This window comes from Phacochoerus africanus, chromosome 7 (genome assembly GCF_016906955.1).
Source record: "Phacochoerus africanus isolate WHEZ1 chromosome 7, ROS_Pafr_v1, whole genome shotgun sequence".
Taxonomy (NCBI): Eukaryota; Metazoa; Chordata; class Mammalia; order Artiodactyla; family Suidae; genus Phacochoerus; species Phacochoerus africanus.
Genome location: NC_062550.1, coordinates 42,335,808 through 42,350,601, shown reverse-complemented (window position 1 = coordinate 42,350,601; position 14,794 = coordinate 42,335,808). Strand labels below are relative to the sequence as shown.

The window sequence follows — 14,794 nt, the reverse complement described above, 5'->3', positions numbered from 1 at the left end:
ATCCAAAATACCAGTAGATATCCTGTAGTTCAGAAAAAAAATCTCCCAATTGTGCTTGGTTCCTCTTTGTACCTTTCTTTTCCTATACCCCAGTATCATCACAATAGCAAGAGCAATCTTTTACTGTTTTCTTTTCAAAACATAGATGATATCATGCTACTTACTTGCTTAATACTTTCCAGTGGCTTTGCCATTATGTAGAATAAATCCCCAAATCCTTAAACTGGCCTCAGGTATTCTATTTGGTTTAGCTGTGATTTAACTCTCTACCTCAACTCCTAACTCCCACAATTATTTATTTTTCAAACATGCTAAATTCATTCCAAGCTCAGAGATTTTATATGTGCTCTCATTTTTACCTGAAATACTCTTAGTTGTCTCCTTTTCTTTTGGCTTTCAGCTCAAATACCACCTCCTTTTGGAACTATCCTATCCATATTCTATGCTAGTTATTCCCTATTTGCCTATTGTGCTTTGTTTTGATGGTATATTTTGATATCTAATTAAATATGTGTTCAGTTATTTATGTGTTCACTTATTTGTTTGTCTCTCTTCCAAGACTATAAACTAAGTATGGTCGGTCTTTTTTTTTTGGTCTTGTTCGTAGACAGAGCCTTGTGCATAGTTGCTGAGTGCATAAAGGAAGACTAAACCCCAAAGGAACCTCTTCCTTCCCGCCCAGTGCTCTGTTTGAATTTTCAGTACCGATCAGTAATTTTCAAAATTTCTCCATGTAACATGTATCATCCCAGTGCTTCCAGTCTGCAGGAATAAAAGGAGCCTAAAAATTTAGCAATTATTCTACATTCCACACTTGTTTTGCATGCCTATGTTCAAAGTCAGGAAAGCTTCAGTTTAGGAAGGGGCTTTCTAAATCTAATTCAACTTGCATCATAATTCTGCTGTTTTCCCTATCTAGGGGAATACAATCATTCAATTAGTAATCAATGGTTTGGTTTATTTTTTTTACTTTTTCTTTTTGGCTTAACCCCAGAAACATTTTATTTTTAAGAAATTCCTTCTTGGAGTTCCCATTGTGGCGCAGTGGTTAACAAATCCGACCAGGAACCATGACGTTGTGGGTTCGATCCCTGGCCTTGCTCAGTGCTTTAAGGATCCGGCGTTGCCATGAGCTGTGGTGTATCTGGTCGCAGACGCGGCTCGGTTCCAGCGTTGCTGTGGCTGTGGTGTAGGCCGGCAGCTACAGCTCCGATTAGACCCCTACCCTGGGAACCTCCATATGCAGTGGAAGTGGCCCTAGAAAAGGCAAAAAGACCAAAAAAAAAAGAAAAGAAAAAAAGAAATTCCTTCTCAATCCTAGCACATAGTCAATTTTCTTGGCATGATGATTAGGATATTTTTTTACTTTAGACATTTTAACAATATTATGTATAGTATCACATTGACCTGAAAGAAAACTTGAGACTTTCCAATAAAGTTCTCCGGAGATGGAAGCTAATTTGGAAGCTTAACATTTTTTTTTTGTCTTTTGTCCTTTTTACGGCCACACCCATGGGCATCTGTTGGTTCCCAGGCTAGGGTCTAATCCTAGCTGTAGCCGCCAGCCTACGCCAGGACAATGCCAGATCCCAGCCATGTCTGTGACCTGCACCACAGCTCAAGGCAACGCTGGATCCTTAGCCCACTGAGCAAGGCCAGGGATCAAAACCCTTCAACCTCATGGTTCCTAGTCGGATTCGTTAACCACTGAGCTATGACGAGAACCCCTCAAACTGACAAACTATTGAAACAACTTTTACAATATACATTTCAACACAGCTAACCTTATTTTCTTTTGACTTTTTAAAAATAAATATGGAAATAAACTACTTTGGAAAATAATTTGTCATGTTAATTAGGCTAGATACTGTGAAATAATTAGTATTAAATTCTTTTGTTAAAATTCTTTTGGGAAGTAATATTTGGCAATCCATATGTAAAAATCGGTATGCCTAAATTATGACTTATTTTATTATGGAATTTAAAAATATTTTAATATAAAGTCTTTACTATCTTACATTTAATTCTTTTATAGTTTGCAAAGACATTTAGAAGAATATGTTGAAATTAGGAAAGCTTAACCTTGAAAAATGCCCAATTTATTTTCATGTTCTTTAAAAAATTTAAAGTAACTTACCCTGGTGCATAGTTGCATATGAAAATTGCTGCATGACTAATATGTCCAATTCTTGAACATGGAGTAACAGCACAACCCACTTTGTAAGACTTGTCCCAAACAAGCTAAAATAAAATTGTCAAAGAAAACATAACATTTAATTCAAAACATCTACTCAGTCATATCATAAATAAGAGTATGTTCAATTCACATAGATCCTTTAACCAGGGAATTCAAAGAATATGAACTATTCTTCATTTGGATGGATGTAGAGAATTATCATGAACTTAGGGAAGCACTTTCAAAACTGTATTTAGAGAAACACTTTAATAGAGTCTAACAATACTGTTTTCTTAAGATAAAGAGTTTGGAAAAACTGATCCAGAATAGCATTTTAGAGCCAAAGGAAGGCACATCTTCTGAATCAATTTTCAACATTTCGTTGAATCTGAGAGTTCTAGGTTATGAGCAGAGGAGAAAAGGAAAACAAGAGGAGAAAAAGTTTGGGAAGAATGGAAGTTGTGAATAGAAAGGAGAAAAAGAGGGGACAGTAAAATTACATATGGGAAGGAAAAGCCCATGCAAGGGTAGACAGTAATTAAATGTTATCAGTATTTTTATTTTCTTTTGTTGAGGCAATTTCATTATTAAAATTAAATGGAGTCTGGGCCTTTCATTTAAAAAATGAGTAGAAAAGCTGGTTCCTATAAAATAATTTCTTGCACAACAGGTCTTGGAATAAAAATGTGAGAATAATTAAAAATATTCCAGAAATTCCCCAAATGGCTTTAATATTTCTAATACTTTCAAGTGAACAGAAAATATTATTTTGTGGAAGAGGAAGGAACCATTTGTTTTCCTTTTCCATATAGCCCAATCCTTAGCAATTTTAAAAGTATGATTCCAAAAGAAACAGAACGATGCATTAAAAGAACAGGTAATAGACTGTCTGCAACAGCTGAAGTTAAGTCAAATACAGGAAATGAAAATGTCTAGGAGACTGGAAAAAATATAGAGGAGTAAGTCGGGGGTAGACTTATTTAGTTTACTCAGAGTATTGAAATCATATTAAAGAGTCCAGCTTTGATGTAAGACAATAAAGAATCAATAACTTTCCAGAAGAAGAAAGAATTGATAAAAAATTTTTTTGATTCTTTTCTCACATAGATTATCACAGAATCTGAGATAGAATGGTATGCATGTCTATATAACTGGGTCACTTTGTTGTACAGCAGAAATTATCACTATACTTCAAGTACAAAAAAAAGAAATACAAGGTGAGACTCAGTTAAAAAAATTTTTTTTGAAACATAATTCATTTGATTGAACAGAAAGATATGGCTTCAACATGAAAAAAATTCCATGATTTTAAGTTCTACATCAGAGTCTACTTACTGAAAAATGATCATCTTTTATTATTTATTTATTATTTTTTTTTAATTTATTTTTTTAGAGCTTCACCTGCGGCATATGGAAGTTCCCAGGATAGGGGTCAAATCCGAGCTACAGCTGCTGGCCTACACCACAGCTCGCGGCAATGCCAGATCCTTAACCCACTGTGTAAGCCCGGGGATCAAACCCGCATCCTCATGGTTCCTAGTCGGGTTTGTTAATCACTGAGCCATGAAAGGAACTCCCAATCATCTTTTAAATAAGCTTGGAAGTTAATTCAATAATTTCTCGATTCCTGGAGTTTCCGTTGTGGCACAGTGATTGACAAATCCTGTAGGTCGCAGACGTAGCTCGGATCCCACGTTGCTGTGGCTCCAATTAGACCCCTAGCCTGGGAACTCCAAATGCCGCGGGAGCGGCCCCAGAAAAGGTAAAAAAAAAAAAAAAAAACTTGATTCCTGATACAAATATTTATTGAAGACCTAAATGATGTCATGTTATTGTGAGAATACATGGATAAGAAGACAAGGTCCCTGCCCTTACTGTACTGTCATATATATAAATAGATGATTATAAAACGTGATAAGGGAAATAATAAATGTACATATAGGAAATAAAAAGCAGTTTGGTGTTCTTGGAGTAAAAAGTATAGGGTGAATTGTTAGACATGAGGTGGTCAGTAATACCATGTATTTGCATTTAAACTATTTTAATCATTTATATAGTAGTATGTGTAGTGACCTGTGCAAAAAAAATTAAATCTTTTACTTATGTTTATAATCAATAAGTTAAAATTAATTTTTGTTTTCTGGCTTCTTACTTCCTTTTCCAGTGTGCATTATTTTAGAAGGCACTTTTCATCTTTGGGTATGGAAATTAGATTTACTATATTTAAAGTAATGTTTTAACTACATGGTTCAAATAATAGAAGAAGTTATGAACATTTACAAGACTTAAGGCTGATTACAATTTTGATTCTATCAGAAGTAATAATCTTACCATTTGAGTTTATTTATAAAATTGAAACATAATCAACAAAAACTTAGTAGTAAAGCAATTAAGGAGTCTACTGAATTAATAATATAAAAATTAGATACCTGTAGATAATTAGAACAGTTATCAGAGCAATGGTTCCTTTCAAAGTTGTACTCTTGCTTCTGTGCAAACCAACTTCTGATAGCAATACTTGCAGTAAATTCATTTTCAGGGCCGACCCATATATTTTCACCAATACCATTAAAACGAGGATGGGCCATTTTCAGTTCTTCTAAATGAGTATTACGGGCAAACACACATTTTTTCCCCCATGCTCTAGCAGTCCGTGACAAAGCTACATCCCAAGTCTGGAAAAAAAAAACGCAAAAAGCAAAGAAAACGAATTAATAATAATGAGGGTTTCTTTGTGCTCTAAATTATTTTCCTTGAGTTCTCATAATTAGATTTAAGGAAAACAATTCTTATTTTGTGCTTACGAGTCTGGTTTGTGGAATTTATATGGAAGGAAAAGGATTTTGAGATATTTATAAATGAAACAACTATTTCCTGCAACAAAGGCCTAGGCATATATTTGTAATTCAAAAAATAGGATTGTTATATGATGCAAATGATTATACACTTTTACTTTATTTTCATTTATTTATATATATATATTTTTCTACTGTATAGCATGGTTACCCAGTTACACACACATGTATACATTCTTTTTCCTCACATTATGTGCTCCATCATAAGTGACTAGACAGAGTTTCCAGTGCTACACAGCAGGATCCTATTGCTAATCCATCCTGAAGGCAACATTCTGCATGTATAATACTTTTATATGTAGTCTGTTCAGAACTGTAAAATACTCTTACATGTAGTCTATTCAGAAAATGTGTATTTTTAATCTCCAGCCTTTTATACATAACACTATAATTTAAAATATTTATCTAAGAACTATTTATTGAGCACTGATTATACACAAATTATTGTATTGTGAGGAATGAAATATGAAGTCAACATAAATTTTGCCCTTCAGTTGCTTATTGTTGTTAGGAGAACAACTTGGGATAATACAATATGCATATGTATATACATGTGTGCATATATATATGTATGTGTATATACACATGTGCACACACATGCACATACAATTTTAACACATAGTGATAGTTGGTAAATGCTATAAAAGAGGTATATGTAAAGTTTCATGGATGTTCCCAGAAATGTGAGAAAATATCACAAGATGCTGCTCCCTTCCATTTTCTGGAAACATCCAGAAACATATCCTATTATCATATTTAGAGGCTCATTAAGTTCATTGTTTAGTTAAGGATGAGAAAAAAAATACAGATAGAAAAGTCAACAAAATAGTTGTAAAACCAAACATGCTAAAATATATACATTGTGGTATATCTGAAAGTAAATATTTCTGAAAAACAATACTAAGATTTCCTTAAGAGTTGGTTAATTTCATAGATTATACATAAATACAATACAGAAAATATATTATAGAAAATGAGTCAGGCTTTTAGCATATCCCTTCCCTTTCCATACTATTTCTCTCCCCAAAGGTAATCATTGTTAAAAAAATTTTTGTGTATACATTTTTCTACCTCTATACACACACACATTCAAATATAAATTATTAACCCTAACCCTAACCCTAACCCTAGATGAGTATTTAGTGATTTTTGTCCTTGCAGTGTTTTAATCATATTACACACATTATTGGCCTCCCACCTGCAGTTTTCACTTAGAGAGATTGTTTCATATTAGTATGACTAAATCTACTTAATTTTTACAAACTCTTCATAGTATTCCATAGTATGGCTACTAGTATGTAATAAAGGTTACTACTCCACAATTAATGGCCTTTCAGATCTTTCCTACCTGCAAACAATGCTACCTGGATCATATTTCTACTGCTTAATTTTGCATACTATTTATCAACACATGCTTACCATGCACCAGTCACTACTCTAAGTGGGGTTTTTTTCCTTCCATTTTTATTGATGTATAATTGACACACAACACTGTGTAAGTTTAAGGTGTACAGCATAACACATCGTGAAATGATTACTATAATATTTTAGTGAACATCCATTATCTCAGACAGAAGTAAGAAAAAAAAATATGAGCACGCAGGATTTACTCAACAATTTCAGATATAAAATAAAGCAGTTAATTATATTAATCACGCTGTACATTCCTAGTATTTATTTATAACTGGAAGTTTCTAGAAGTTTGTACCTTTTTACCACCTTCATCTAATTTTCCCTTCCAATTCCCCCACCTCTGGTAACCACAAATCTTATCTCTTTTTCTATGAGTTTGGTGTTTTGTGAGGGGTTTTTCTGAAGGATAATTGACTACACACTATGTTAGTTCCTAGTGAACAACACAGTGGTTCAATATTTTCACACATTACTAATGTTCAGCACAAGTTTAATTACCATCACCATATAAATGTATAACATTATTATTGACTGTATTTCCCATGCTATACATTTCATCCCTTGAAGCACTTATTTTGTAACTGGAAGTTTGTACCTCTTAACTTTCCTCACAATTTCACTCATCCCTCCATCTTCTCACCTCTGGTAATTGCCAGTCTGTTATCTTTATGACTCTGTTTCCATTTAGTCATGTTTGCTTTGTTTTTTAGATTCCACATATAAGTATATTTGTATACTTATAAGTATACTTATATTCCACATATTAGAATGAGTATATTTCCATATATAAGTAGTATTTTTCTTTGTGTGACTTTTTTCACTTAGCATAATACCTTACAGTGTCATTCATGTTGTTGCAAATAGCAAGATTTAATTCTTTCTTATGGCTGAGTAATATTCCATTGTATATATACCGTATCTTCTCTATCCATTCATCTATTGATGGGCACCTAGGTTGCTTTCATATCTTGGCTACTGTGAATAATGCTGCAATGAACACGGGTGTGCAGATATCTTTTTGAATGAGTGGGTTTTTTTTCCCCTTTGGAAAAATACCCAGAAGTGAAATTGCTGGACTGTATGGAAGTTCTATTTTTAATTTTTTGAGGAATCTTCACACAATCTTTCGTAGTGGCTGCACCAATATACACTGCACCAACAGTGCACAAAGATTCCCTTTTCTACACATCCTAACACTAATATCTTGTCTTTTTGATGATAGACAGTCTGACAGATATGAGGTGATGTCTCATTATAGTTTTGATTTGCATTGCTTTGATGATTAGTGATGTTCAGCATCTTTTCATGTGTTTTTTGGCCACCTATATGTCTTTGGAAAAATGTCTACCCAAGATCGCTGCCCATTTTTAAACTAGGTTTTTTTTTTTAAATGTTTGTTCTAAGTGTTATTTATGCATTATTTAACTTAATGTCCACAATAACCCTATGAGGTATGCATTATTATTACTGCTTCTGTTTCAAAAAGGAGATAACTAAAACACAAAGTTGAGGAATTTACTTATAGCCACTTACAGCCTGTAAATTGTGGAGCTGGGATTTAAACCCAGGAAGTCTCTCAATTCCCAAACTAATAAGCATTTTACTTTATTGCTTTCCATGACTGTGTGCAAATAAGTTACGATAGTTACAAATTCCTTTGCTCAACCCTGAATAAAATTACAGCTGAAAACAGAGGCTAAAGGTTTTTTTTTTTTTCAATTATATAATACAATGTTATCAAGCAGAGTCACCAAGTTTTACATTAGATCTTCATATCTTATTAATTTTATAGCTAAAAGTTTGTACCTTTTTACCAAACTCTTCCTCTTCCCTTAATCCCTAACCCATGGCAACCATATGTCTATACTCTGTTTCTATGAGTGCCACTTTTTCTTCAGATTCCATATATAAGTGATACCATGCAATATTTGTCTTTCTCTGTCTGGCTTATTTCACTTAGCATTATGCCTTCAAGTTCCATCCAAGTTGTTTCAAATGGCAGGATTTCCTTCTTTCTCTTGGCTGAACAATATTCCATTGCATATATACATACCACCTCCTTTTTGTTCATTCATCTATTGATGGATACTTAGGTGTTTCCATATCTTGGCTATTATGAGTACTGCTGCAATGAACATAAGAGTGCAGGTATCTCTATGATAATTCCGTTGTCATTTCCTTTGGATATACACCTAGGATTGGAATTGCTGGATTACATGTTGGTTCTTTTTAATTTTTTGAGGAGCCTCCATACCATTTTCCATAGTGGTGGCACCAATATATCTTTCCACCAACAAAGCAAAAGGATCGCTTTTCTCCACATCCTCACCAACATTTGTGATCTTCTGCCTTTTTCAATGAGAGATATTCTAACAGGTGTGAAATGATATCTTATTGTGGTTTTAATTTTAATTTTCCAGATGATTTAGTTATGTTGATCACCCTTCAATGTAACTATTAGCTAAAATTATAAAATTCTCAGATGAAACAAAGAGGGAAAGCTTCATGACATTGGATTTGGCAATGATTTCTTACATATGTCACCAAAAGCACAGGCAACAAGATAAAAAATTGATAAACAAGACTTCATTAAAATTAAAAACTTTTGTGTATCAAAGGATATTGTTAACAGAATGAAAAGGCAATCTATAGAAAGGGAGAAAACATCTGAAAATCATGTATTTGATGAGAGATTTTATTCAGAATATATAAAGAATTCCTTCAACTAAACTAACAAAAATACTCTAATACCACCAAAAAATGAGCAAAAGACTTTTAAGGATATTTCTGCAAAGAAAATATACAAATAGCGAATAAGCACTTGGAAAGATACTCACCATAACTAATCATTAAGTAAATACAAATCAAAACCAAAATGACATCCACCTCAGAGCCATTAAGATAGTTACATGTATTTTTTAAAAAACAAACAAACCAGAAAACAACAAGTCTGGCAACGATGTGGAGAAATAGAAACCCTGTGCATTGTTGGTGGGAATGTGAAATACGCAGCCACTATGGGAAACAGAATGGCAGTTCTTCAAAAAATTAAATACAGAATTTCTACAAGGTTTGGTAATTCCAGTTTTGGTTATATACCCAGTAGAGGTGAAAGCAGGGAACCGAACAGATATTATTCACATACCTATGTCCACAGCAGCATTATACACATAAGGATGGAAAATTCTGACACATGCTACAACATAGATGACCTTTGAAGACATTATGCTAAGTGAAATAAAGCAGTCACTTTACTGAATCATAATCAAATACTTGTGATTCTTATATGAAATATCTGGAGTAGTCAAATTTATGAGGCAAAGTAGAATGATAGTTGCCAGCAGGAAGAAAGGAATTAGTGTTTAATGAGAGCAGAGTTTCAAGTGGGGAGGATGAAAATGTTCTGGAGAGGAATGGTGGTGACAATTGCCAAACAATATGAATGTATTTAGTGCCACAGAGTTGTACTTAAAGATGGTTAAAATGGCACACTTTATGTTATGTATATTTTGCAATAAAAATTTTGAGTTTAAAAACAAGGTATAACAAAAATACTAGATGACAACAACAGCATGGACATGGACAGGAGACATTCAAAATTTATGTGTTGTAATATCTTTTTAACATTTGGAAGGCAGTTATAGATGTTGATTAACTTTCGACTTTGTCAAGTATATATATTAAAATGTTAATTAAGCATAACCAATCAAAAAGTATGATTTCTAAGCCTATCAAAGTCATATATTATAAATCATACTATTATATTTTAATAGACTATACTATTTATAGTTATTATTTACATCCTAGTAAAATCCATGAGAAAAATACACACCAACTTTTAGAAAGAAGAGGATAAAATTTAGGGTGGAGTTTTAAACTCCCCAAAGCATTATTCCTTCAAAAATGTTTACATACTAAGATATATATTGTGGGGGAACAATCTTATCCTCTACACTTCATGTTTGAAGTAAATGTTTTAGGGATTAGGAATACAAAATCTATAAAAAGTTGTATTCAAATGTATTTTGTTCTTTTTTATGGCCAAGTAGTATTCCATTGTGTATATATACCACATCTTCCTGATCCAATTATTGACCAGTGGACATTTGGGTTGATTCCATGTCTTGGCTATTGTGAACAGTGCTGCAATGAACATGCGGGTGTATTTTTTAAGTAGAGTTTTGTCCAGATATATGCCCAAGAGTGGGATTGCTGGGTCATACCTTTCCACAGAAAAGAAAATCATGGGCTTAGAGAATAGACTTGTGGTTGCCAAGGGGGAAGGGGAGGGAGTGGGAAGGACTGGGAGCTTGGGGTAAACAGATACAGAATATTGCCTTTGGGATGGATGAGCACTGGGATCCTGCTGTGTAGCACTGGGAACTCTTTCTATTCACTTATGATGGAACACACAATGTGAGAAAAAAGAATGTATACATGTATGTGTAACTGGGTCACCATGCTGTACAGTAGAAAAATATATATATAAGTAAATGATTAAAAAAAGTATTTTGTGTTTATTCACTATCAGAAGGAAGGTTAATTTTCAAACTTGGATGAAACAATCGCAGAGGATGGGACATATATAGCTATAACTCTCAAATATCTTCAAATTCTAGTTACATTCTAAAGATAAAAAATGACTTGGATAAAACTATCTTTAGCAAATACTAGTATATGTTTATAATAAAACATATAAACAGAAGAGGAAACTTACTGACAATACAAAAGGTAAAGAATGTGAACAAGAAAGAACAAAATACATCCAATCAAAATGACATTTTAAAATTAACATTAAAGCAAAGTACCTTTTCATAATTTATTAATTTAGCAAGTGATTGAAAATGCCCAAGTCAGTCAGATGTGCTAAAAACAGAATACTTCTACACAGCTGATATTTGCCTAATTTGGCAGTTCTTTAGAATAGCGATTGCTATATCATATAAACTAAAAAAAAAAAATCACATTATTAATTTCTTTATCACATTTCTGGAAATTTTCCTAAGGAACTAATTCAGAAGGAGGAAAAGTCTTACATATGGGAAGACAGTCTTTACATTATTTACAATGTAAAACTGGAAGCTCCTAAAGGCCTGATATTTGCTAAACAAATTTTGCAATCATTTTTAATGACAATCATGAAGACTCCATAACAACGAGGGAACAGTTGATGAGACTGAAAACAAATAGGAGGAAAAATGGGAAAGAAGCCTGAACAATGTAAAGGAATGCAAAACCAGGGCTGAGTCCAAGATGAGGTGAATGAGAATCTGGAAGCAAAATTTAGGGCGGCTACCAAAAAACACAATAATCAAGGTAAAAATATCATTAAAAGGCAAAATTAGTTGATACTATCCATGACAAAAATTCAAAATTTAAATAAGAAGAGAATCTGACCTTTCACTTGCATTATCCTGAGAGTGCCTCACTAGCCTCTCCCAAATTCAAACTTCTTTGTTTAAATGGATAATTTTCATCAATATTTTTGCATTGATTTTTTTTTTTCTTTGTATGGCCGCACCTTGCAGCACATGAAAGTTCCCGCGGTTGTAGGCTAATAGGAGATGCAGCTAGAGGCTCAGCCACAGCCAGGGCAACACCGGATCCGAACCCCCGTTTGTCGAACTACGCCTAGGGATCCTTAAGCTACTGAGCAAGGCTAGAGAGCAAACCCGCATTCTCAGGGACACTGTGTCGAGTTCTTAACCCCCAAGCCACAACAGAAACGCCTGCATTTTAAATAAAAACAAAACAAAATAAACAAAGAAACACTGCATTAAATTATCATTTTCTCATATTGAAGCACCCTTAAATTTTGCACCTCAGTTGAGTACCTCTATCCACCCTAATCCCGACCCTGTGCAAAATCTTGGTAATAACTCTGTTGGAGTGATAGTTCTTATTTCTTGAATGCATAACTTTACGTGCATTTTAAAACCCAAACTAGAAGAGCGGTTCTCCGATTCTTTAAGCCTTGGAGCAGTGGCCTAGACTTTCTGAGGCAGAGCGGGTAGTGTCCTGACTAGGGCTGTGAGGGGTTTGGGCAACCACCTTGGGGCCTCACCATGAAGCGCAAGTTAGCCCCTCGGGGCAAGACGTTGGCCCGGAGCTCATTGTGGAGATTCACGTACTCATTGATGAACGTTACGTCCTCTTCGTGTGGCAAACCGGAACCCAATAGTAGTAGCCACAACTCACAAAGCCACATCTTCCAAAGGCCCACTGGTGTCAAGGGAAGCCATCGGGCATACCACTCTCGGGCTAATGGCCTTGAGGTCTCCATGGTAAGCCGGCAGCGGACAGGACACTGCGCATGCGTCGGCCTGCCCTGGTGACCTGCCAATCTATGGGTGGGTCAGGGCGGGGAGGTGTAGGCAAGCCGGGCCCCGCCTCCCCGGGACAGTGGAGAAAAGCTTGAGTGGCAGCCAGAACTGCAGAGGCTTGAGTTAAATATGAGTACAGGCTTTTCACTAAACTAATGTAGTTACATATCCAGAGTCAACTTTTCACACTGTCCTCATTTATTAATGAGTCAACTGTACAGTAAATGCCAGTTGCTGAATAATTAACCTGAGGAACCCTGTAATTCTTCTGTGATACCAATGAACATTCAATTACAAAATCCTTACCTGTTGGGTTGGGAATTTAAGACAGGACACTCCCTTTATTTTTCTCATGAACAAAAGTATATCCTCTTTTAGGCAGACTTCCTCACTGAGGTTTTCTCTCAGTGGTTTAATGATCTTTTGTGGAAAACCACAGGATAAATGGACGAGTGGAAAACTCAGTTGTAGAGGGTAGACTAGGGATCATCAAATTCTCATAAAAATATTTTCATTTTACTCTCATCAGCACGTATAGACCGCGAGTGCCTGGAATATCAATATTCAATATTTATCTTCTCTAACAAATTTTACGGTAAGTAAGAACTCATTTTTTGTTTTCATTTCTTTCAGACAAAATGGCAAGTGTCCTAGCAGATTTTGACCTGGTTTCCTTACTTTCAAATATTTTTCTCAAGAAAACTTCCTTTGAAAATTAAGTTCTAACCACAAAATAGAAACATGTTTGCATGTTACATGTTTTGGTTGATAGCATTAAGGAGACATTCAGTCATTGACACAGGAGCAGAGTTTTGCCACAAAGAAAGCATTGCAACTGGTTGACTCAAAATATCTAAAGACCGATGTTTTAAAAATTATCTATGGTATACTCAATTGAAAGCAGTAGACCTAACATGCTGGTTTCATTTCTGTCTGAATTCTTTTTTTTTTTTTTTTTTGTATTTTGCCTTTTCTAGGGCCTCATATGGAGGTTCCCAGGCTAGGGGTCTAACTGGAGCTGTAGCCGCTGGCCTACGCCAGAGCCACAGCAATGCCAGATCCGAGCCGCATCTTCGACCTACAACCACAGCTCATGGCAACGCCAGATCCTTAACCCACTGAGTAAGGCCAGGGATCGAACCCGCAACCTCATGTTTCCTAGTCAGATTCTTTAACCACTGCACCACAACGGGAACTCCTCCACCTGAATTTTTTTGATAAATGTTTATTACCAGGCAATGTGTTAAGTGGATAAGAAACCATTGACAAGAAACAGACCTTGCTTCCAAGTAGCTTATAGTTTGGAGAACTAGCAAATCAGTGACTTTTGCTAGGTTTTTTTTTTTTTTTTTTTACTATGGGATATATTAAATTGCTATTGTAGCATGTATGGGGCAACTAACATCCTTTTTGAGGATCTGGTAAGCCTGGCTGGGGAATGTGAAATCAAGAAAGTGAAGTGAAGTACATAGGTGAAAGTGCATTCTAAATAAAAGAAAAAGAATATAATAATACAGGAGATCTGAAACGGCTGTGTTTTAGTAAGACCAGATTGTATTGTGAGGATGAAGGGGGGCAAGTGTAGAAAGATGGAATTCCTTTATTTTCTTGGTACTATTGTTAGACTATGAAAATTGCTATATTAAAGCACAAGATAAATAGAATAATGCAATCTTAGATTAAGGAGAAATTTTAGATACATTGGCTAGTCCCAATGCATTAGACACATCCTCTGACATATCTTTCATAGATGATCATCATAGCTACCACTTAAATAATTACGTTAGCAGGGAAGTCACCATCTCTTAGCCCATTCCATTGCTGGACATCTTACTCATTAATTTAATGAGTATTTCTTTAGGACCTCTGTGTGTCAGAGCCCATGCTAGGTGCCAGAGCTATGAGTTTCTCAACAAACTAGATTTGTAGTCTATCCACATAAAGCTTTTAGTTAAAAATGATACTGTAATTCCCCTTGTGGCTTAGTGGTAATGAACCCGACTAGTATCCATGAGGGCGTGGGTTCG

The 14,794-nt window shown here is 34.8% G+C and overlaps 1 protein-coding gene across 1 annotated transcript in view; it reads right to left on the bottom strand.

Moving 5' to 3' along the window:
• The window catches only part of GLIPR1L2 (GLIPR1 like 2), a 30,376-nt gene extending 17,649 nt beyond the window's left edge, over window positions 1-12,727 (bottom strand). The window contains exons 1-3 of the mRNA XM_047788534.1: window positions 12,509-12,727; window positions 4,606-4,851; window positions 2,138-2,241 (exon numbers count right to left, since the gene is read on the bottom strand). Of these exons, the coding sequence (XP_047644490.1) occupies window positions 2,138-2,241; window positions 4,606-4,851; window positions 12,509-12,727 (569 nt within the window). The remainder of the gene's footprint in view (window positions 1-2,137; window positions 2,242-4,605; window positions 4,852-12,508) is intronic.
• Window positions 12,728-14,794: the final 2,067 nt, after the last annotated feature.